General features: G+C 45.1%; 1 protein-coding gene across 1 annotated transcript in view; it reads left to right on the forward strand.

Annotated features, from left to right (window-relative positions):
- Positions 1 to 8,343: 8,343 nt before the first annotated feature.
- The window catches only part of SLC1A1 (solute carrier family 1 member 1), an 83,948-nt gene continuing 67,751 nt past the window's right edge, over positions 8,344 to 24,540 (forward strand). The window contains 1 exon segment of the mRNA NM_001082249.1: positions 8,344 to 8,610. Coding sequence (NP_001075718.1) covers positions 8,520 to 8,610 — 91 coding nt within the window. The 5' untranslated portion in view covers positions 8,344 to 8,519.

Genomic DNA, 24,540 nt, shown 5'->3' on the forward strand with positions numbered 1-24,540 from the left:
GCACAGGCAGTAAAAGCCAAAATTAACATTTGGGATTGCATCAAATTGAGAAGTTTCTGTACTTCAAAAGAAACAGTCAGAAAAGTGAAGAGGCAACCAACAGAATGGGAAAAAATATTTGCAAACTATGCAACAGATAAAGGGTTAATAACCAGAATCTACAAAGAAATCAAGAAACTCCACAAGAACAAAACAAACAACCCACTTAAGAGATGGGCCAAGGACCTCAATAGACATTTTTCAAAAGAGGAAATCCAAATGGCCAACAGACACGTGAAAAAATGTTCAAGGTCACTAGCAATCAGGGAAATGCAAATCAAATCCACAATGAGGTTTCATCTCACCCCGATGAGAATGGCTCACATTGAGAAATCTACCAACAACAGATGCTGGAGAGGAAGTGGGGAAAAAGGGACATTAACCCACTGTTGGTGGGAATGCAAACTGGTTAAGCCACTATGGAAGGCAGTCTGGAGATTCCTCAGAAACCTGAATATAACCCTACCATTCAACCCAGCCATACCACTACTTGGAATTTACCCAAAGGAAATGAAATTGGCAAACAAACAAGCTGTCTGCACCTTAATGTTTATTGCAGCTCAATTCACAATAGCTAAGACCTGGAACCAACCCAAATGCCCATCAACAGTAGACTGGATAAAGAAATGATGGGACATGTACTCTATTGAATACTATACAGCAGTCAAAAACAATGAAATCCGGTCATTTGCAACAAGATGGAGGAATCTGGAAAACATTATGCTGAGTGAATTAAGCCAGTCCCAAAGGGACAAATATCATATGTTCTCCCCGACTGGCAACAACTAACTGAGCAGCAAACAGGAAACCTGTTGAAGTGAAATGGACACTATGAGAAACAGTGACTTGATCAGCTCTTGTCCTGACTGTTGATGTACAATGTAATACTTTATCCATTTTAGTATTTTCTCTTTGTTTTGTTCTAGTACTATTGGTTGAACTCTGTGATTAACACACAATTATTCTTAGTGGTTTAAATTTTAACTGAAAAATGATCCCTGTTAAATATAAGAGTGGGAATAAGAGAGGGAGGAGATGTACAATTTGGGACATGCTCAATCGGACTTGCCCCAAATGGTGGAGTTAGAATCATGCCAGGGGATCCCAATACAATCCCATCAAGGTGGCATGTACCAATGTCATCTCACTAGTCCCAGTGATCAATTTCTGTTCACAATTGATCATAATGATAGGACTAAGAGCCAAAGGGATCACATAAACAAGACTAGTGTCTGAAAATACTAGCTGATAGAATAAAAAAGGGAGAGAAGGATCCAACATGGGAAGTGAGATACACAGTAAACTCATAGAGTGGCAGATGTCCTAAATAGCACTCTGGCCTCAGAATCAGCCCTTAAGGTGTTTGGATATGGCTGAAGAGCCCATGAGAGTATTTTAGGCATGGAAAGCCAAGACACTCTGGGGAAAAAAAAAGGAAGACCTAAATGGAAGATCTCTGTGAGTGAGATCCCAGTGGAAAGAATGGGGCCATCAAAGAAGGAGGTACCTTTCTCTGAAGGGAAGAGAGAACTTCCACTTTGACTATGACCCTGTTGGACTAAGATTGAAGTCTGCGAACTCAAAAGGCTTCCAATAGCCTTGGCAACTCATGACTAGAGCCTAGGGAGATTACTGACGCCATAAACAAGAGTGTCAAATTGTTAAGTCAACAACAGGAGTCACTGTGTACTTACTTCTCATGTGGGATCTGTCCTTAGTGTGTTGTCCAATGTGAAGTAATGCTATAACTAGTACTGAAACAGTACTTTACACTTTGTGTTTCTGTGTGGGTGCAAACTGATGAAATCTTTACTTAATATATACTGAATTGGTCTTCTGTATATAAAGATAATTGAAAATGAACCTTGATGTGAATGGAATGGGAGAGGGAGCGGAAGATAGGAGGGATGTGAGTGGGAGGGAAATTATGGGGGGAAGCCATTGTAATCCATTAACTGTACTTTGAAAATTTATATTTACTAAATAAAAAATTTAAAAAAAAAAGAAGACAAAGTGTGCAGTGAAAAGGACACAGGAGCCAAAATGAAGGGGCTGCCATTGGCTAAAGGTAGAAAAATTTGATAATTGAAAGGAAACATGACTGTAACTGTTTGGAGCATATAAATCTACTTAAAACACATACAAACCCATGCGTTCATAATAACATTTAAAAACAAAGTGAAGACTCATCAGTCATTACTGGACATTGTCCATTCACCAGTTATTGAGAAAACCAATAAAAGGAAAGAATTAATCATTTATGCTGCCTTTTCTGAATAGTCTATTTCAGGATTCAAGAGAGTTGATTCAACAAATGTATTCAGAAGGAATGATACAATTAAAATAAATTAACTAAGATGGTCTTAACTATCACCAACAGATGCTAAAACAATATGTGAAAGGTCAATGGTGAATTTATCACTTGTTAATCAGGCTGATGACTTCAGAAGCAACTATTCTTAGTATTGCAAAAGATCAAACCTTTAAAGAATGAAGTATCCACTTACAAGAAATATTAGGTTTAGAGAAACAAATTAACTGCTTCCATCAAAGAGCAATCAGCCAAATCCAGAATGTGGGGAATTTATGATCCAGTCTGTTTAACTAATGAGACAAGAGAGATCTATTGCAGAATAAGAGAGATTTTTCAAACTTAACTACCAAATGCATGGTGTAAACGTATTTAGATTTTGGTGTCCATTTGGTTGTCCTTCCTCTGTGCAATTTGTTCTATAGAATTCATAGTTGAAATTTGAGACTGTGAAGAAGTATTCTGCTCTGAATGCATTCAGCCCCACCTCAGCCAAAGCTGGTAACAAATTTGCAAATGAGTCTACACTAGCTACCCCCAGACTCTAAAAGAACATCTCCCATTAGGTGAACATCCATTGGCTCTCAGCTCAGCATCCCAGCCACCAGGGCCTGGAAGTTATTGGGGAATGAAATCTCTGAGCTACTCTTGGCCTGAGCACACTGCCCTGCCATATTTGCATTGATATTTCTGCAACCCGGGTAGGGAAGAGAGAACCTGGGAGATAGCCTCTTGTACAGGGACAGGGCAGTCACCCTTTTTGCCTAACATAGCCAACTTCTTGGATGAAGCCTGGAAAGAGAAACAAAAATCCTCTTCTCCTGTCTCCCTTTCTTTTTCTCCTTATTCCCTTCTTCCCTTTTCTTCTCATTCCCCTTTGTCTTAACACCCTGCTGAGACTAAAAACCTGAGACTAAAATGTGGAGGGGTATCTTTCTGACACTTGTGAACTCTATGAGATGGCTCTTCCAGGCTGGGAGTTTGATATTCTAATACAGAGATGATTGAGCCTAGAAGGTTCTTTCTCACAGTAATAGTCTTTCCTGCTACATAATCCTATATACCGCACAGCAGTGGAATGTCACCACATTTTTAAAATTCCTCTGTAACAAATCCTAATCTCTTAAGCATATGAAGAACTTGTCCTAACAGTGCAGACAGCAGGTGCTCAGAAAGACAAACCAAAAGACATTAATAATTTTCCTATTGCTATTCTTACACAAACACACATATTTCATTAGAATTACAGTATGCACATTTTGTTTTATATTTTCAAGTATGCAACTAATAAATGACTACATCCTCATTGCAATAAACAACCTACTCACTGTTTTATAAGTTACTGTTGCCACTGCAAAACAGTTTTGTATTTGTATATATACTCTTTTCCAGGAGAATTCAATTTCCTATGTAATTCCCATGTAATTCAATATTCTGCTAAGTATGTTTTTCATTCCCCCAACAGGGTTCCATTGTCCACTTTTACACTCTTAATCAATCCTTAGTCCACCCACTTTACTACATAGTTGTTTCCAGCTGAACTGGATGAGCAGACTTCATGCATATCTTCAAGTTTTTTGTTTCATACTAATTTCTACAGGTGGAATAGCTGAGGTAAAAAACACCAGAACGTTTGATAAAAGATGCTAGAAATTTCCTAATTGTGCCCAGAAAAGTCAGTGTTTTCTAGATCCATCAGCAAGGTGTGACCCATCCATTTCTCCAAACTTTCTAAGTTTACAATTTATAATGTTACAACTATAAATTTTATAATTGTGCCTTTAAACTTTTATGGTCAAATATATTTTCCCAGTGGTTAAAAAAAGTTTCAATTTGAATCTTCTTGTGTCCTGGTGAGATTAAAGTGTTTTTCATTTGTGTCAAATATGTACTGACCATTTGTACTTATTACTTCGAATGTTCTCTTCAGATGAAGAAACTGAGGCTCCAAAAAGTCAATGACATGCTCAAAGACACACAGCTTATGGATAACAGAGACAGAACTTTTCTTCATATTCTGAAATTGTTCTTCACTTTGTCAGAATGAGCAGTAAAGGCAATGGTTCAAAGCTCTGTAAGAGTCAAGAGTTGAAGGACATCTAATGAATAGGTAAGTCTCTGCTGGCCAAATCATCTTTATAAAATATTGCTTGGACAATTAAAGAATTCCTGCGCTTTCCTTTTTTGACTTACAATTTCAAGGGAAATTAGATTGAATCAAGACTGGAAGATGCAGAATAGATCATTGGAAAGAGTGTCTGAATGTGCAGATAGCATTCTTCTTACCACCATGGGTCATGGAAGGCTACATAGCTGAGACACTGAAGGAGACTCTGGTACATGACCTCTCCCACTGCATCAGTCTAAGGACAAAGCAACCAACCGCATCTGCTTTATGACAGCAGAATACAATCAGCAAACTATTTCTGGAAACATCACAGAAGCTGTCTTACTATTCATTTCTGAATGCCTTTCTCATTTATATCCCAATTAAGGTATAAGGCCAAGCTGTCACCTGCTGGTTTAACCTTATTCAGCAAAGTCAAAGTCTCCTTTAATAACTAATAGGAGAATCCAAGGGTCAATATAAAAAAGGTAACAATAAAAGAAGAGCCAGAGTTACTCAATGTTAAGAGAAGAAGGAAGGGTGGAGGAGGGAGAAGCTGAGGGAGGGGGAGAAGGCAGCACAATGTACTTAGTAAGAATTAACCTAAGGTTTATTGGATGAAAGAATTTGAAAGACTTAGAAAAAAAGGGACATATTAACATTTACTGGAGGGGGAGAAATCCTAACAGTTTGTCCCCCTTGGCTTTCAGATCTTTTTCCAGGAGAGAACTTTTTCTTCCTGTAACAGAGTGGCCAAGGTCTCCTTTGGGAAAACTTACAAGGCAAATGCCTCTTAACTCTTGTCCAGTTTGAGATCATTTGTGCCCATGACTCTCACAGGCCAAGAAAATGAAAGAGAAGTACTCAAGGTCTTCATTCTCAGCTGTCCCCAAAGTCAAGCTGTGAACACCATGGTTGTCTTATATAGAGAATCCAGGGAATTAGGTGTCAGCAGCAGCAACAGGATTCAGGAGTCCATCCACTAGAAGGGAGCACAGCCCCTTAGAACACCAAAGTGTCTCCTGCACGTGAACTGATGGGTTCTGAGAGACCTTGTATAAAGCAAAACACAGAACTCAAAGAGTCTTTCTCTTAATTGTGTATTGGTTCCTCATATGAGAGTCACTGATTGAATGCACAGAATCCAGAGCCAGACCACCTACTTGGATCCTGGATCCCTCTCTTACTAAGAAAGGAAACTTACACGTTAATTAACCACTTCATGCCTCAGTTTCCCTAGTCACAAGATGAGGGTGATGAGACACAACTTCTCATTTGGTGCTTCTGATAGTCCCAGGAGGAAACAACAGTCTCTACCTCAAGGAGTTATTGAGAAGACTAAGTGCATTCATATCTGTGATGTGCTTACAGCACTGCCAAACATGTCAGTGCTTTACAAGTGTTTGATTAGTCTTTCTTTATTAGCAACTGAAGTGGAGTTTCCAAGTAGCAACTGCAAAAACAGTTTTCAATTCACCTGGCCCACCAGCTTCCAACCTCTGAGATTCTTGCCTTTTTTTTTTTTTTTTTTTTTTTTTTTTTTTTTTTTTTTTGAGTCTGGAAGATTTTCACAAGTTTGGACTCTATGTATGGGTGGGGGAGAACACATGCACTGTCATTAATCTTGTGCATTGCAGCATATTACACGCGTGATTTAAAGAAGCATAAAACACGTGCATGCTGTCTGGGCTTCAGGCTCAGTGACATAGGTCTCTTGTACTGCCAGGGGCAATTACTATTGATCAGTATTCCAGGGTTTTTCTGGGTCTGATGTGCTTCTGGTTGGGTTCCCAACAGGCAGACCATGACAGGAGGAATTACAAGATGCTTGTTCAAGTTGACCACAGTTCCAACAAGTGATCATACTGGTAGGCTAGACATTGTTCTATGTCCTTCATACACACAATCATATTCAGTTGTCATCATACTCCCAGGAGGTAAAGATTATCAATGTCCCCACTTCACAGATGAAGAAACTGAGACATAAAATTTAAGCAGCTTGCTCATGGTCACCTAGTTGTTGAGTGGCACTGCTGGGATTTAAGCCTAAATACCTTAACCCCAGAATGCAGGTAGAATGGTCTTACTACAACTCAGAAAATTGTGATGTCTACTAAATTCCTCTTGCGTTCTTCTCTTCAGGGTCTGTGTATTTTTTAGAGCATGGGATGAGCATGGGTATGTGTATGGTGAACACCAAAAATACAGAAAGATACAGAAAGATAGAAGGGAGAAAGATCCAATCATGATGTTATCACCCAAAGATTGTTACAATTCAGGGGTGTTTTCTGCTAGCATTTTTCTAAGCATGTGGTTTTCTTTTACAAGTTTAAGCACATGTGATTGAACGGTATATATAATTTTAACCTTTTTTTCTTCCTTATTTAACATGTGCTATGTTACACTATTAAAAACTTGATAGATTTCTTTTATGTAGGCTGGATGGTGTATACTGCATGGCAGAGTATTATGCATGCATAATGTATTTACTACTCCCTCATTTTGGACACGTGAGTTTTTCCAGCGTTTTCTCTTTGGGACCACTCGGTTCCCTCACTCCTGATCATTTCCCCTCATGACATTTCTTCAGATCTTCCTCAGACACCTACCGACCGACCTTCATATTCCTCTCCCTTCCCTTCTCTCAAAGTTTCCTTTCTGGAAAGGACCTCATAAACTCACTCATGCTAAGGTGTACATGGTTGTTAGAGTTCAGTGGAAGGGACGAAGCTCTCTCTGACTGTGAGATTTTACTCATGAAACCTGGGCCGGGGAGGGTCCCCTCACTCCTAATGAGAGAACAGATTCCACAACAGCAAAATGAATGAGCGCAGGGCTCATTCAGCGTCAGATCGCTCATGAGGGGACTGCTTAGAGTCGCCAAAGCAGTGCCATGACAAAGAGAAGGAAAGAAGCTGAGTCAGTGAGGGTGAGAAAGATGGGTAGAAGAACGGAGGTGAATGAGAAAATCCACAGCGCAGACTTTTCTGTGGCACCACTAAGCCAGTTCCTCCAACACTCCCGCCTTTGCCTACCTCACGTGTTTGGCCTCGGGGCTGGGCCCGCCCACCTCCTCAGAACTGCAGGGCCCGCTTGTCAGTCCTAAGTACTCTACCACCTCAGGCAGCTGTGGGGCCTGGGGCGGCCACCGAGCAAGTCACAAGGAGCGAAAGTGAAAATCCTGAGAGGGAATCGCCCCCCCCACCCCCGCACGCGGGCGACACTGCGGAGCCCTCAGCTCACAGGCAAACCATGTGGGAGCCTCGCCTCCTGCGACTCTAAGAGTTCGCAGTCCCGCAGTAGGGGAGTAGAGACCCCTCAAGGAAGTCACCAAACCCTGGGATCTCTCACGCGCCTTTCCCTCCTCGCAAAGGGAGGCTGCCGGCTTTCGGGTTGCTGGCAAATCCCAGACTTCATAGGACAGCCGGGGGGCACCCAAGGCGGAACCGTTTCTCCCACCTCAAAGGGTGCCGCGTTCTCCCGCACCGACCCTGGGAATGGCTGGCGTGGTACCAGGAGAGGGCAGCATGCATGATTAAGTCTAAATTAAGGGTGCCTGTGGCTGCGCCCCTCTGGAAGGAAAAAATATATATATATATACACAGGGACGGGCAGACTCCAGGCGAAGGCTGCGGGGCAGGACATAAGCCTCCCGGGGAGACCGCCCCGGCCCCAGGTGAGGCGCGGGACGCCCTCCCACGCCTGCTCCGCGCGGACCGCCGGCACCCCGCGCGCGCACGCACCCGCCTCCCCGGGCCGCCGCTCCTCCCTCCTTCCTCGCTGGTTGGCCCAGGCGCCGCAGAGCGCCGCGGCGGCAGGAGGAGCTGGGCGCGCCCGCCACGCAAAGCCACCCGGCTGGCAGGCGGCAGGCGCAGCGCGCGATCCCAGGCGGCAGTGACAGCGGTATTGGCAGGGCCAGCGCGCACTCTCTCCCAGGCGCACCAGCGTCTTGCTTCCTCCGCACCGCCCAGCTGACGGCCATCCCCGGCCGAGGCGCGCACAGCCCAGCCCCGCACACAACAGCGGCGACCGCGGGGCCCGCTCGGAGCCCGGACGGCCGCCATGGGGAAGCCGGCGAGGAAAGGATGCGACAGCAAGCGCTTCCTGAAGAATAACTGGCTGCTGCTCTCCACCGTGGTCGCGGTGGTGCTAGGTGAGCTGCGCGGCCGGTGGGCGAGGTGCGCAGCCTCACGCGCGCCCCGCGTCCAGGCCGCGTGCGGAGAGCGCGGGTGCGAGGGTGTGCATGGCGCTGGCGCACTCGATGTGTGGGTGCCTGAGCGCCCCTCGGCCTTCGCCTCGGACCCTGCGCGGGGGATTTCGCCATGGCGCTTAGATGTCTGCTCCTTGGGGATTCCATCTGGGTTCCCAAGGAGCCGCCCGCTGATTCTTGCTTTGCCCAAAATGATCAGAGGGGCTTGGAAGGTGGAAAGGGAAGCAGGTAGCTCCCGGTCTTGCCCATTTAGATACAAATAGGTTTTTTTTTGTTCATCTTAACTGCGTTTCCTCTTCCCTCCCCTTTTTCCCTTCTGAATCTCGCTGCCTTGACGGAGGCTGGTGTGTATGACAGCTGTCAGACTGGAGGAGACACCTTGGCCTCTGGGATGGCGGGGCCCCTGCGGGGAGCAAACTGGGGACGTAGCGGCCGCTCACCATAGTACCCGGAACGCGGCGCGCGGCTACTGCCCGCAGCTTGGCTTGGAAAAGCTGCCAGCTTCGAGCCTGAATTCGGGCATGTGCAATTGTGGCCCGCGGGTGGTCACTGGGGAAGTCGGAGAGCACCCTCCTGCTGAGCCTCCTCCTGCCTTCCCCTTATTTTTCCATCAAAAATCTTCCAACCGTCTCTGCTTGTTTCTAAGCACGGGGCTATTTAAGTGATTGACTCCTGACCGATCGCTGGACTGGGTGAATGGCTGCACCCTTGCTCAGCTGTATGAGTTACTCGTATTTGCCTTCGGAATTTCCGCCGAGGTTGTCCGTTTCCCAAATTGGGTTCTGGGTTGCACTTCTTGAGGGTTAGAGTCATGTCTAGCCTCCTTGCCTGTGAGCTCGCACCGGTGGGGACACCCAGCAAGTGAGGGCTGAGGAACCTTCGGGGGAATACGTGGAGTCCTTGGCAAGCTTCACCTGCTTGAAGCTGCAGCCCGGTTTGCTAGAAAGGAGGGAGGGGTAGCCTCTGGCCCTCCCCCACCCCCAGCTTCTTGTGCCTTCTTCCTAGTTGCTGATTCTGGACCTCAGAATAGTTGGTGTTGCCTGCTTCCCCTCCAGTGGTGCCCGTTTTCTCCTCCCCCAAAGAAAACACCTTTGGAAGTTAATGAATGGGATCTGGGGTCAGATGGATTCCTCCAGAACTTTGTGCAAGGGAAAGTCTGGTTTCTAGTAAATAAATAACGTCCTGGAATTACTTTAGCGGAGAACTTCTGTGACTGAGGAGAAAAGTAGAGAAGCAAGTGCTGACTTTTTTCCTCTAAGAAGTGCCAAGTGGCTTTGGGCATTTTTAGGGAATGCTTGTCCTGTCCCCATTAATTCTAAATAGCTGACCCTACAAAGAGGTATTAGAATTCCTTTCAGCCACGTGAAAGAGATGGCCTTGTTTATATCGCTGGTGATAGGAGTCCGAATTCATTTTTCAGCTGTTTTTTAAAGACTTTAGGCAGAGGATAGCCTGAGGCTGGCGTGTCCCAATGGCCTTTGGAAATAGAGTAATTCTGCCTTTTGGGCCATGGAGCTTTCCAGACACACTGCCTTGGTAGCCATGTTGTGCACCACTAGTCAGAGACCATTTCACTGGAGGGTTGGAAGGAATTTTGAGCATTTGCTCCTGGCCTTTGGAACCATTTGCATAAATGCATCTTCAGAGTCAAGAGGCATTGCACGCCCATTTTGTAGAGGTGACTTTTGATCTCAGATGGGTGCTTTCCTCCAGTTTTAAATGTGGTCACTCAAGCCCCAGGAGTATAATTCAGGTACTTTTCTCAAAAAGGGAAAACCACCATTTAAAAGGCCAAAGCCTTGGTGGACATTTGGCCCTCTAGAAGGCAACACAGGGCAGCCCTCTATTTCCACTTCTGGTCTGGGAAGTCTCAAGCCTGGACCGCCCGCCTGCAGAGTGCTCATCAGAAGCACTTCCCAGGGTCCCCCTCTTTCCTTCTTTTTTCAGATAGCCCTGGTCCTAAGCGGGACATCATGCTTCTCTCTGTGTACCTGCTGGCTCACTGATTTAACAAGCAGTGGAATTCCTGCAACTTAGAAGAGTGACAGTGAGTTTGGGCTAGATCATCAGAGCAAGAGTTTATTTTGTAACTTCCTTAATTGGTCCAGAAAAATCTCGAGAGCTCTTAGGCAGCCTGCCATCTGGACATTTCAGCATGTGGACCTTAAAGAGGAAAACCCTGTGAAATGCATTAACTACCCCGATGCAGTGTCGTCATCTGATCACAGCTGCTGAAATGCTGGGTCCCTGCTAGAATTCAGCAGTCCTGGCGCTTTAAAGATACTTTTCCTATTGAAATGAGAAGCGGTGGTTTTTGTGAGCCGGCTGAAACCCTCTTGAGTTTTCAAGATACAGCATGTGAAAGGAAATGACACAGTAAAGGTCATCTTTATTAGGTGTGGAAGTTAGTTCCTTTCATGGAGAAGGAGATGCAATGAGCTAAATTTCTCAGGTTCGTCTTCACAAGAGGGTGGGATGGGATAGTTAGGTGACCATATTCATTCCTTTTGTGACACCCTCCAAGGGTCTGAAAAGAATACCTTGGCTTTTCACTTGAGAGGCCTCTCCTGGGATGCTACTGTGAACACTGTCATTGCTTTCACTGCAGCTCTTGCAGGATTTTCCCTGCTGTTGTAGTGGAGTAGACTGAGCACAGTCTGGAGTCAGAGTCCTGGGTTTGAATTCTGGCACTATGGGGCTCTCCCGTTTAAACAAAGTGCTCATTTTCAGGGATCCTCACTTGGAAAATGGGATATTAGTCATTATCTCATGTATTTGTGGGGTTGATTAAGATCATGTGAAAACACCCAGTTGTGGATAACATGCTCTAATCTAATAACAGCCTCAGTAACATTCATTTTTTTAAAAAGGGAAATGGAAACAGTCATTTTGTTTTGTGCACCCACAGCCTAATTCCTAATTCACTGAGTAGCAGATATTCTTAGGGGAGAGTTTTTGTGCTCTGAATGAGGATTCTGTGCGTGAGGCATCTGTCAGTGTTTTGATTCAAGCCACCCAGTAATCACGCTTTAAAGAGTGTAGGTCAGCCACAATAGTATCCTCGCCTTACTCATAATGTAAAACCTCACCTTTCTCTCCAGACCAGTTCTACATTCTTTCAGGAAGTTGAAAACTCTGATTTCAAGCTTAGGGGTTTTCATGAAAGGCAGTGGCTGTTACTTACACCATGGCACTAACAAGCCTCTTCAGTCTCTGCTTCATTTCCTAGGAGCAGTCGGGAAGCAGCCGTTGGTAGATTTTGAGTCTGTCTCACGTCTTAAGCAATTGCTTTACATTCTTACTAATACCCTGGCCCAGCCTTGGGTCTCCTAGCACGGGTTTCATGTAGTATATAGCTTGCCAGTGCTAATTGGAGACCTGCTAGGTTCTTTCTTGTCCTGTCTCTTTTTACACAAGTCTGTGAAGGCTCCTAAAGACAGGGGCCAGCCCCACTACCTGCAAAGAGCCTGGGCTCAGTTGTGGTTAGGAAAATGCCTATAGCAACCAGCACCTATGGAAGTCATTCATTCAGCAGGTACAAGAGGTCTTCAGAAAGCTCACAGAACAGGTGCTGGCCAGAGACTCAGTGGGGAGGAGATGCTAACCCTGCAAAAAGAGAGAGACAGGATGTGACCCTCTGGGCATTTCCTTGAAGACACTTAGGGAGAAAGTAGTAAAGAGAACCAGAGGGGATTTTTTTTCTGTTCTGGGACTTGAGCCTGATTTAACCTGAAGAGAAGCAATGATTGGAACAAGAAATGCAGACAGATGAGGGAAGGGTGAATGACATGGAGGGAGGCCCTGAGGTAGAGAAGATGCTTATCCAAGGGGTGGGGCGCCTCTGAAGGCCTGGCCCTGGGTAAGGACTGGGACTCCCTCTGAGGTTGAGATAGGAGGGGAGGAGTTAGGGATTAATCCCTGGCCACCTCCTGCTCCCCTTCTTCACTGCTGTTTCTCTTCCATGTGCCCGCTCCCTGCCTCAGATAGCGACTTCCTGTGTCTGCTATAACTAATTTCCACACAATGGATGGCTAGACCGATAGTCATTTATTCTCACCCAGTTCTGCATGTCACAAGTCCAAAATTCCAAATCCAGCAAGGCCTGTCTGTCTAGGAGCTGTAGGGGGCCATTCCTCTTGGACTCTCCCAGTGTTTGGTGCTGTTGGCTGCTCTTGTATTCCTGGAATTGTGACTATATCTTCTAAGCTTTGCCTCTGCTTTCAGATCTCTTTTTCCTATGTGTGTGCATGTGGTTTCCTCTAGCACTTTTTTTTAATCAAATAACAATTATCATTTATTTGAGACAACTGCCATTCACTGATTTGCCAAGTGCCTGTAACAGGCAGGGTAGGGCTGGAGCCAGAGCCAGGAGCGCTATCCAGGTCTCCCACATGGGTGGGGTGGCAGGAACCCAGTTACTTGAGCCATCACTGCTGCCTTCCAGGGTCTGTGTTGGTGGGAAGCTGACTGGAGTCAGGAGGCGGATGTGGCTGTCTTAATTGTTGCGCTGAATGCCTTCTCCCAGGTGTGTCTTTTGGGGTGGCATTTAGAATGAAGCTGGCTGATCTTTAAATCCCATATTGCTGTACAGGGTATTCACTCTTTTGCCATAAGGGTGATGCTCATAGGCTTCAGAGATTGGGCACGTGGGTACACCTGTTTGGAGGCCTCATTTACCTCTCTTCAGGGCCTTACAGTGAAGAGCTGAGACTATTGTCCAAGAGCCCTGTGTAAGATGTGAATGGGAGCTCAGCACCCTGGGACTTGGGGCTGCCCGTGACCTTCTGCTATCCTCGGGCGCAGGAGGCCTGACTCTAACATGGTGTCCAAAACCCTTCACCATCTGCCTCTCAGTACCCACTTCCCTCAGGTGGCACAAAACACCCTCTCTGCATGTGTCACATATAATAAGATCTAAGACTTACATATCACTTTGTACCAAGTACTGTTCTAGTTCTGTGCATGCGTTAATCCATTTGATCTCCCTATCAAACATGTTTGCAGAAAATTGAGGCTCAGAAACTTAAGACATTTGCTCAGAGTCACTGACCAAGGGCAGAGCAGGGGCACTAACCCTAGCAATCTGGCTCCAGAGACGCTTCTCATAACCATTATGCTCTCTGGCTATTGTAGAGAGCCAGTATCTACTTGGTATTTGTCACCTGATATGCTGATTTTTTGCCTGTGCCACCAACCAGTGTACCCTGTGGGGAGGGAATCCTGAGCTGCTCTGCTGTGTGCCCACAGTCTCTATCTCATTGCCTGGCAGCTTTAGTACATGTGTTAAATAATTGAGCCATTTATGAACCAGAGAGTTAGTAAGACACTGTCCCCATTTGAGTGAGTAAATAACCAAAGCTTATAAAAAACTCTATTTTTTTTTAAGATGTATGTATTTGAATGGCAGAGTTACAGAGAGGCAGAGGCAGAGAGAAATATAGAGGTCCTACATCCGCTGGTTCACTTCCCAAATAGCCGCAATGGCCAGAGCTGTGCCGATCTGAAGCCAGGAGCCAGAAACTTCTTCTAGGTCTCCTACTTGGGTGCAAGGGCCCAAGAATTTGCGTCATCTTCTACTGCTTTCCCAGGCCATAGCAGAGAGCTAGATCGGAAATGGAGCAGCCACAACTCTGAATCGAACTGGTGCTCATATGGGATGCCTGAACTGCAGGCAGCAACTTTACTCGCTACGCCATAGCGCCAGCCCCTAAAACTCTACTTTCTGATTAGGTATTTGGTACAGCGGTTGACACCTGCATCCGATATTGGAGTGCCTGGCTTCTAATCTTGGCTCTGCTTCTGATTCTAGCTTCCTACTAATGCACACTCCATGAGGCAGCAAATAATGGCTCAAGTGCTTGGGTCCCTGCTACCTATGGGGGAGACCTGAGTTGCGTTCTGAGGTCTTGGCTTCAGCCTGGCTCAGCCCTGGCTGTTGAAAGTGTTTGAGGGGTGAACCAGCAGATGGAAAATCAATCTCTCTCTCCTTTCAAATAAAATTTTTTTAAAACTCCATTTTCTTTATGAATTTTCTGCCCACTTCAGCCCTCTCTGATCCCTGTGAGTAACCTTAATCAGATTATAACCCCTTGAGGGCACTCCTGTCATACCTGGCAGGCCTTAGAGAATGAAATGAGAACTTAGAGTGATACGACTAACTCTTAAATGCTGTCTTCTGAAAAAGTGTACCTGATATTTATACTCTCTGAGCCTGTTTTTATCAGAAAGGAAGGGGTTTGGATTAGCTTGAATAGCAAAGAGGATTCCATCCATAAACCAAATCCCAGTCTAGGCAGTGGACTGCCTGGTACGTTTGTCAACAAAGGAGTGAAAGCAAAAGTTCTAAAGCTGAGGAGTGGTGTCTGCCGAGGGTTTAGGATGAGAAGCAGGGATGTGAATGCTGCATACTTGTTGACTGAGTTTTAAAATCTCTAAGGTTCTTCCAGCTTTAAGCACCTTTAACCGGATGACTGTATTGTAGTTCATTATTGAGAGATAGATTACTAGGAACTCTTCCAGATGGGGCTAAGGGAGGGGTAAAGGGCATTCCCTGAGGATAAAATGACCCTGACATCAAGTCAACTGTTCTGTGTTTGAACTGCTGATTAGTGAATGACTTAGTGATAATGAAGTAAATTGTGTATGGGACTGTTATCAGGGCAATGTCTTATGTCAATATTAGATTATTCACTACAATAAAACTTTGTATAAATATATTTTTTAAAAATATTTCTGAAGCACAGAATACTCCAGAAGCACAAAATAAATGGGGGTTTTTAAAATTCGTTTTTAGGGGTCGGGGTTGTGGCACAGGAAATTAAGCTTCCACTTGGTACACTGGTATCTATTTCAGAGCACTGCTTTGAGTCCCAGAAGATCTCCTTCCATACATATATATATGTATCTATTTCACTCTCTTCCCCTCCCACACACACACACACACACACACACACCTGTTTAATTATCTTAGAGAAGAAATCTTTGCTGACTGGCCCAACACTGAAGAATTAGAAAAAGAAAACTGGCCTTTGAATGCCTATACCAGTGTTTTCACTTTTGAAACAAAACCAAAACCTACCAGATTAAGGGCACCACTGAAAAGATTCTTGGGTTTTGCTTGTTCTCAGCAAAGTATATACCACAAGTCTGTCAAATCAAAACTGCAAACAAAATTACCTAACAAAATTATGAAATAGATCTTTTAAAAAAAAGTTTTGTCAGTTAGACTCTGCCTGTCAGGGTTGTTATCTATGTACATTCTTAGTGCCACCTATTAGAAGGACTTTGAATATAAACTGATAATCGTTGACAGATATGAAGCATCTTGTTAGATATTGCTTAATAAAGATGAGCATTTTATGTAGCATAATATGACTACAGAATCAAAGTTACTCCCCTGGCAAAAACTTGAGCCAAGTCCTAGGAAATAAAGGAAGCTTCGAATGAAAATGTGTTATGTAAAGCTTTTGTGTGCTCATTCAGAATGTGGTGGACCTCATGTTGTAGTCAGATGGGGAAAGCCCTGGGTTAGGTTAGGCAAGCACATGAATGCACTGCTTACGTAGAGAGAAAGCTCTCTACGTTCATTACTTTTGAGCAATTGTGATTACCTTTAACAGAGCCAAGACTGAAAATAGCTATCCTAGGGAGTCAGCAGCACGCTGGCCTGTTGCCAAGGAAGCTGTGTTCGCCTGAGGAACTGTGCAGCTCCTGTGTCGCTGGAGACCTGGGGTCACGTACACTGTTGGGACTCAAGTGCTCTCGAAGAAAATGCACTCATTTCAGATGCCAGTGAGCGGCACATTGACCACCCTGCTACAGCAGGGCCTGTTGCATCATGGGAGTACCTTTAATGGCCTTTGCCACTGTGAAGATTAACCATACAACTCCTGATAGAAGACAATATTGGAAACAGATCTCAGGAAGCCAGTAATTCCCTCGGGAGCTGGGAGGCATTCATTCATTCATTCATTCATTCATGATACTTGCTGGGGGAATAGCCCATATTGTATCTAGCGGGGCTGTGTTGTATTTATCACACCTCCCAGTAACACCTCTGCAAATGGAAAGGAAGTGTTTTGTTGACTCATTCCTTGCCAGGATGTTACTACCTCAACTTGAGAAATACCTGCCTGGTTCATTACCACAGGTGGAATATTTCCTTCCCAGCAAATACTCCTGCGTGTTCCGGGATGGGCCCAGCTGATTCCAACTCAGAGCTGCTTCACACTGTGTATTCTAGATTGTTCCTCTCCCAGGCTCCGCCCCAAATGTGCGAGCTCTGGGCAGCAGCCCCCACTCAGTTAGGTTAGAAACACCAATGCACCTCATTCTGCATCACTAAGACCCAGACCAGATAGATCTGAGGGGCTGAAGCCTTGGTCTCCGAGTGCCTGTGTCCAGAGCCAGGACAGTTGTCACTGCAGCTCTCCATGTGCTTAGGAAGGGTCTTGAGAGCAGTGTCATGGGACTTCGTGCTCTGTGGTAGCCTTTGGAATGGGAATATTAGTTTAGGAACGACCCCACAGAGTGTCCTCACTGTGCTTTTTCTTGTAACAGCTCTGAGACACATGTTTGAGTTCAACACTCAGATGGCCAAAACCACAGTGCTCACCCAACCAAGGGGAATAATCCTTAAGAGGAGAGAGCTTAGGTGCATTTGTACAGATAAATTGTTTTTCTGCCACTGTTCTATTGCTTAAGAGTTATCTTGTGCTTATGATTCAGTAAAGAATTAAGTCAGCCACCAGAAAACAGTGCACTATTACCAGAAAAGCTTAAGTTACAGAAAGTGTCATCTTTTAGTCTCTCCTCATTTGTGGGAAATAAAGTGATTTTGCTCAATTTCTGAGGATGTCACATGTACTTGTTTTCTGACCCACCTGGCTACTTTCTAAGTTTCACATAAGATCCCCCAAACTGTGAGACATTGAGAAAGATAGATGTTTCTCTTTTGAAAAATTCTTTGTCTTATGTCTAACCAAGCCTAATGCTAATATTTACTGGGGGCTTACTATAAGTTTTAAGCACATTTATTTCCCAGTTGACACTCAGCATGATGAGTTAGTTTCCTGCTTTACAGTTGGGGGAGGTGGAACTTACAAGGCCCTCATCATGTTCCTGAGCACATGGAGCTGGGATTTGCACCAGGACTGCCTGATTCCAAAGCTTAGGTTAACCACTGTGCAAGGCTCTTCCTTCCCAGCAAATTTTGATACCCTCCCCTGGCAGCTAAAATCATTCTTGGAGACTTGGTTCTTACAAAGCAGCTAGGGAGGCTATTATCCTTCCTCCTGTCTGCCTCTTGGCTCTTCTTTGTCTTGTTCCTTGTCTTAAGGCATTCCACAGTGGTTAGTCCTTTCCCTGGTTTTCTGCTATGTGCACTTTCTGTTCAAGCTTGTATTCTGGTTGAACTTGTACTTGCTTTCCCAGATGTGTTGTACTTTCCTGAACTAATGCTGTTGCTTGGGTATTCACCCACTATTATCTTTCCTGTCTTGCACTGGCCTGAAGATGGGTCTCATTCCCACTTTCATCATATAGAGTTTTCTGACTGTTCAGTTGGAGATAATCTCCCTTCTCCATGTGATAGCCTTCAATTTATATTCACAGATAATCAGTCTTTACACAACTCCCAATCCTGCTGTGTGGCAGACATCACTAATCAATTACAGGGTTTTTTTGTTTACTACTACTGAACTCTACAATGGCTTCAGAATCCTTGAAACTACACTCCGGGAAACCACTGTTAATCAAATGAAATTGACATATGGGATGAAAAGTATTGTCTGTTGCTCGGAAAAATTCTATTCATTTAGCAATAAATTAGGAATGTGATTTAAATTGAATAAGGATAAACATTACTGGCAAGAAATGCAGAGTAGAAGTCTGTGTTTCATCTTCTCTGCAACAGTTTATGCACAAATGCCACAAACATGAGCCCAAGTGTGGTAAATGCTGCAGGAAAGCTCCAGCTTCCTTTGGGCCTCCAGAGAAGAGAGGTGGAATTGGGAAGGAGTGTCGAGGAGATCATGGTCAGAATGGCCTTGAGCAGGGGCGATAGGATTTGTGGGATTGAAGACCTGATAAACAAGTCCAGCTCGAGGTAATGATAGGAGTACAGAAGCCTGCATCCTCTTACGTCTCATCTTAGTATTGTATGGAGCTTATATTTATGTAGTACATGTGTCTTTGTTTTCTGTTGCTATAACAAAATACCAGAGACTGGGCAACTTGTCAGAAAAGAGGTTTATTTTGGCTCGTGGTTCTGGAGACTGAGAAGTCCAAGAGTGTGGTACCAGTAAGGGCCCGTGCTGCTTCAACTCATGGCAGAAAACAGAAGGGCAAGCAGGCATGCGCAGAGCAGAAAAAAACAGGAGAGCAGCCCTACTGTGTAACTGCTATCACAATACCCATCCACTCCCACGAGAGCTAGAACCCACTCCAGGAGGAAGGCACGACTCCCTCTTCATGGCCTAGTTACTTCTTGGAAGCTCTACCTCCCAGCGTTTCCATGATGGCAGTCGAATTTCATGTGCAGTATGTATGATTGTTTTCACATTTCTCTCTCCCACCTCATTTTCCTATCTTACATGAGCCTGATGCACTCACAGCATCTAGCACTGCACTTGCTTTCTAAGATACTTTTATTTTAAATCTATTTATTCAGTTATTTGAGAAGCAGAGACAGACAGCAAGTGTCAGTTCACTCCCTAGAACCCTCCAATTGCTAGGGCTGAGCTGACCAGTGCTGAAGCTGGGAGCTGGGGATTCAGTCCAGCTCGTTCATGGGATGGCAAGAACCCAACTATTTCAGCTGTCACCTGCAGCCTCACAGCATCTATCCCCTTGGTTCTCTGATGGGCCATTCATTGTATGGACTTCTGAGACATAAGCTTTGGGGAGTTCTTATTCAAGCCTGAGGCATCCAGAACACATTTTAATCCTACTAGCTTGGGATCCTAGAAACAGAACAAGCCTGGTTACTGAAAGTTCTGAAGCCTTTAGTGTGAGCTCAGTCTGGCCCTGGAGCTCCCTGACTGGAGGGCGCCTCTCTGTCCCCCAGAGAAGATCTGATCTTCTCAGGGAACCAGCGTAAGAGTCAGCCTCATCTCCTGAGAAGTCCTTGTACTGATTAGGAAAAATAAATTGAAAGTCTTTCTGGTTTCCAATTGTTGACCTGTGTCTCACAGCTTAATTAGCCCTGGATGGTCCTGACTTTTAAATATAGTGTTTTTCACATCAATTTCTTAATGTCTTTATTTCTAGGTTTTCTCTTTCCAAGTGCCCTCTCACATCCTTGCCAAATTCTTAACCCATTTCTGCCTCTGTCTGGAGATTATTTCTGTGATAAGAAATTAATTTGCTTGTCTGTGCTACTTGTTCCAGTAGGCCTTGAACAACTGCTTGGATACATGCTAAATTTGTCATTAAAGAGTCTGAAGACTTTTTTTTTTTTTTTTTTTTTTACTTAGCAAAAGTTAGTTGTTGACCAAAAGCCAACACAGGCTTGCTTTGTTTCTGCTTCCTCTTAATGGATTCCTTTCTTGTATCTGCAGAATTCCCTGAGGTTTCACTGAATCAAGGGGGTTCTGATCCAGAGTGATGGAGATCCAGATCTTGTTGCCAGTTCAGAAACCCGGAGCCCTGAGAAACAATGCCCAGGTCTCTGTAACTGACCTGACACCTGCGTTGAATACTGATATTTTCCAGTAATCACCAACAAGCTTGTTTATTTTAGGGAAAATATAGAAGCTTATATTTACTTGTTTAAATAGAAATGAGAACAATTGGTCTCTTTTAAACATTTTTTCGAGGCCAACACTGTGGCATAGTAGGCTAAGCCTCCCTCTGCCTGCAGCGCTGGCATCCCATATGGGTGCTGTTTCATGTCCTGGCTACTCTTCCAATCCAGCTCTTTGCTATGGCCTGGGAAAGCAGTGAAAGATGGCCCAAGTACTTAGGCTGCTGAACCCAAGTGGGAGACCTGGAAAAAGCTCCTGGCTTTCCATCAGTCCAGCTCCAGCCATTGTAGCCATTTGGGGAGTGAACCAGCAGATGGAAGACCTTTACCACTGCCCCCCCCCCCACTCTGTAACTCTGTCTTTCAAATAAAAATAAGTAAAATCTTTATTTTATTTTTAAAAGATTTATTTATTCATTTAAAAGTCAGTTACACAGAGAGAGAAGGAGAGGCAGAGAGAAAGAGAGAGAGAGAGGTCGAGAGGTCTTCCATCCGCTGGTTCACTCCCCAAGTGGCTGCAATGGCTGGAGCTGTGCTGATCCAAAGCCAGTAGCCAGGAGCTTCCTCCAGATCTCCCACTTGGGTGCAGGGGCCCAAGGACTTGGGCCATCCTCCACTGCTTTCCCAGGCCACAGCAAAGAGCTGGATTGGAAGTGGAGCAGCCAGGACTCGAAATGGTGTCCATATGTGATGCCGGCACTGCAGGCAGTGGCTTTACCTGCTATACCACAGCGCCAGCCCCAGTAAAATCTTTTAAAAAATCTGTAAAAACGTTTTCCTTTCTGATATTTTAGCTTGCTGTTTCTTCTTTTTCTTTCTTTATTTGAAAGGCTGACAGATCTTTCACTCACTGGTTCACATCCCAAATGTCTGCAATAGTCAGAGATAGGGCCATATGAAACCAGGAACCCAGAACTCAGTCAAGGTCTACACATAGGTGGCAGAGACCCAGGTACTTGAGCCATCACCTGCTGGCTTCCAGGGTGAGCATTAACAGGAAGCTGAAATAAGAAGTAGAGCTGAGGCCAGCACCGCGGCTCACTAGGCTAATCTTCCGCCTAGCGGCGCCGGCACACCGGGTTCTAGTCCCCGTCGGGGCGCCGGATTCTGTCCCGGTTGCCCCTCTTCCAGGCCAGCTCTCTGCTGTGGCCAGGGAGTGCAGTGGAGGATGGCCCAAGTGCTTGGGCCCTGCACCCCATGGGAGACCAGGAAAAAGCACCTGGCTCCTGCCATCGGATCAGCACGGTGCGCCGGCCGCAGCGTGCTGGCCGCGGCGGCCATTGGAGAGTGAACCAACGGCAAAAGGAAGACCTTTCTCTCTGTCTCTCTCTCTCACTGTCCACTCTGCCTGTCAAAAAAAAAAAAAAAGTAGAGCTGAGACTTAGGCGCTCAGATATGGGGTGCAGGTGTCTTACCCACTGTGCCAAATGCCCTCTTCTAACCACAGGAGTCTGAACTAATTGCACCCAGGACCTAGAACTCTAGAGTTCACTGGAACAGCGCTCATCGTGAGCTCCCACAGGCTTCTAGGCTCTTCAGGGCCCTGTGTCTAGGACAGAGCCTTAGTAGGTTGCCATGGGTATACAGCTGTGACTGTTTGCTTGGAGTCTGTCTGTCTCTATTTTTCCCTTCTAATATATCCTCTTGTGCCTCAGGGAACATCTGTTGTGCGTAACAGCACTACTAAGAAAAGGAGCTGAAAATCCTCACAAAGACAAAAGTTGGATTCCAGGAGTCAAGAAAACCCTCAGGTGTTACTATGAAAAGGTTATACTTATCCTGTTTGATTTCCTGGTCTCTGAAGTTCATCTGAGATGTACTTATGGTCATTTCTGCACCTTAAATCCAATTCACTGTTATCAAGGGAGCTCATATGATGATGTGCAGATACTTGATAAAATTGTAAAATTTTATAACATAAAATTATAAATTTTGTTATTGTTTCCCAGAAACAAAGGGGGAAGGGTACAAATAATAAAATTCCCCAGTACAGTTTTATTCATTTAAACAGTGGCATAAGGTATCATCTTTGTGTGTGTTTTGAATGGCTATTTTCATCCTGAGCGAAAGGCACCTGGTCCCCATTGGTGGCTCTGGAACATGTTTAATATGCCTTACCTGAGTGTTCTTTCATGAATGATGACCAAACAAGCTGGCTTCTGATTGCCTTTCTTTCAGTGAGGACTAAGAGAAGCATTGAGGTATTTACACTGGGGACTGCCTTCATTTTAATTTAAGAAATATCACAGAATTCTAAAAATAGGTCTTAACTCACTTGAAGAGGAAAATAAGTCTTCCTGCAACAGGCCTTTGGGTTAGCGGGGAAGGAGGAGTGAATTTCAGCTCCACATGAAGAGATCAGGGCCAGCAGTTGGCAGGCAGGTCTCAGGACTAGGAATCCTGGAGTGCAGAGTTCAAGGTGATACAAGATTCAGGTGTGGAGGAGTCACACTAGTTTGCAGAGCAGAGCAGCAGATTTGTGTTTACATGTAGAAGGAAAGGTCCCAAAGATTGTGTCATGAACCAAGAAGGTATTTTACAGAAGTTGTGAAACTGGGTATTGGGGCCGGCGCTGTGGTGCAGTAGGTTAAAGCCCTGGCCTGGAGTGCTGGCATCCCATATGGGCACTGGTTCTAGTCCCAGCTGCTCCACTTCAGATCCAGCTCTCTGCTGTGGCCTGGGAAAGCAGTAGAAGATGGCCCAAGTCCTTGGGCTCCTGTACCCACATGGGAGACCTGGAGGAGGCTCCTGGGACCTGGCTTTGGATCGGCCCAGCTCCGGCCATTGTGGCCATCTGGGGAGTGAACCAGTGGATGGAAGACCTCTCTCTCTGTCTCTACCTCTCTCTGTAACTCTTTCAAATAAATAAAATAAATCTTAAAAAGAAAGAAACTGGGTATCGTAAAGAGGTGTTGAGCCAGAGCATCTGGTGTTTTAAACTTGCATCTCTTCACAAGATTCTAGGGCCTCACCAAACCTTACCAGTCTGGTTGACCAATCTGATAATTCCACCAGTGACTTGGAGGCTAAATACAAGTATTTGCCCAGGTACCGAGGAGGGGAGGGTATGGAATGGGGTCACAGATATATGAAGATACTTCACAGGAATGCATAATACAAGTCAATAAATAGAATCACCCGTCATATTGTCAGACATGAGCCCTTTAAGAGCAACAAAGTAGAATAAAGAGAGCTGAAGAGAGCTGAAATGGGAACTCTGAGCTCTCACAAGCCAGGTCACAGCTGTGTATCTGAAGAAATAATCTGACTGCCTTTATGAGACTTATGCAGCTGACACCTGTGGGGTCAGAAGGGGACTGATTGTTCCTGGACTGAAAGATTCACTTACTGCCTGGGCCTCAAAGTTCATGGGATGCTTGATCTAGCAGGAGAAGGGAACGTCCGGCCCACAGGCTGTATAATGCCCATGAAATGATTTGGTCTGACCCTGCCAATGGCCAAAGCAATTTCAGGCAGGACTCAAAATTGAATAAATCTGTAGCAGGCTAATCTTTAAGTTGATAATTTTGTATGGGCTGTGAATGATGTTATAAATATCCCAGTGGCCGTTGCCCCCTTTCCCCCCCATAAAAGTTCCCCACCCCTGCTTTAGAGGTTGGGTTCCTGTGGGCTGGTCCTTTTTCTAAGCAACCTCATCCTCACTTGAACCCACAGGTTCAAGTTCAGACTCCAGGAGCTCCAGAAGCCTGGGAGAAGTCCTCAGGTGTAGGAACTTGGCCCTTGACTTCTCATGCATACAGCACCATAGCCACTGTCAAGGAGGGTGAGGCCACAAGGCAGTAGTTACAGGAGAATCTACGATTCTGATGCACTTCAGGGTTTGATGGCACTGGGGCAGTGTGGCAGAATTTGTACCCAGATTCCCATGGCCCAGGTTTCACACTCTACTAATGGCATCCTCCCTGGCTGTTTTTTTCTTTTCAGAATCAGGTTTGATGAGCAAAGGATAGAAAATACAGTGGCTTCCTGGGCGTGTGCATTAATTAGCAGTTATAACATGGCCCTCATTCAGAACAATGCAACGCGTATCAATGAAATACTTACAAAAGTCAGATTTACTGTCAGGTTGGTGACAGGGACTGCAATGAGCAGGCTGTGCTTCTGCCTGA

This window comes from Oryctolagus cuniculus, chromosome 1 (genome assembly GCF_051225735.1).
Source record: "Oryctolagus cuniculus isolate XC-2025 breed Fujian yellow rabbit chromosome 1, ASM5122573v1, whole genome shotgun sequence".
NCBI classification, from domain to species: Eukaryota; Metazoa; Chordata; class Mammalia; order Lagomorpha; family Leporidae; genus Oryctolagus; species Oryctolagus cuniculus.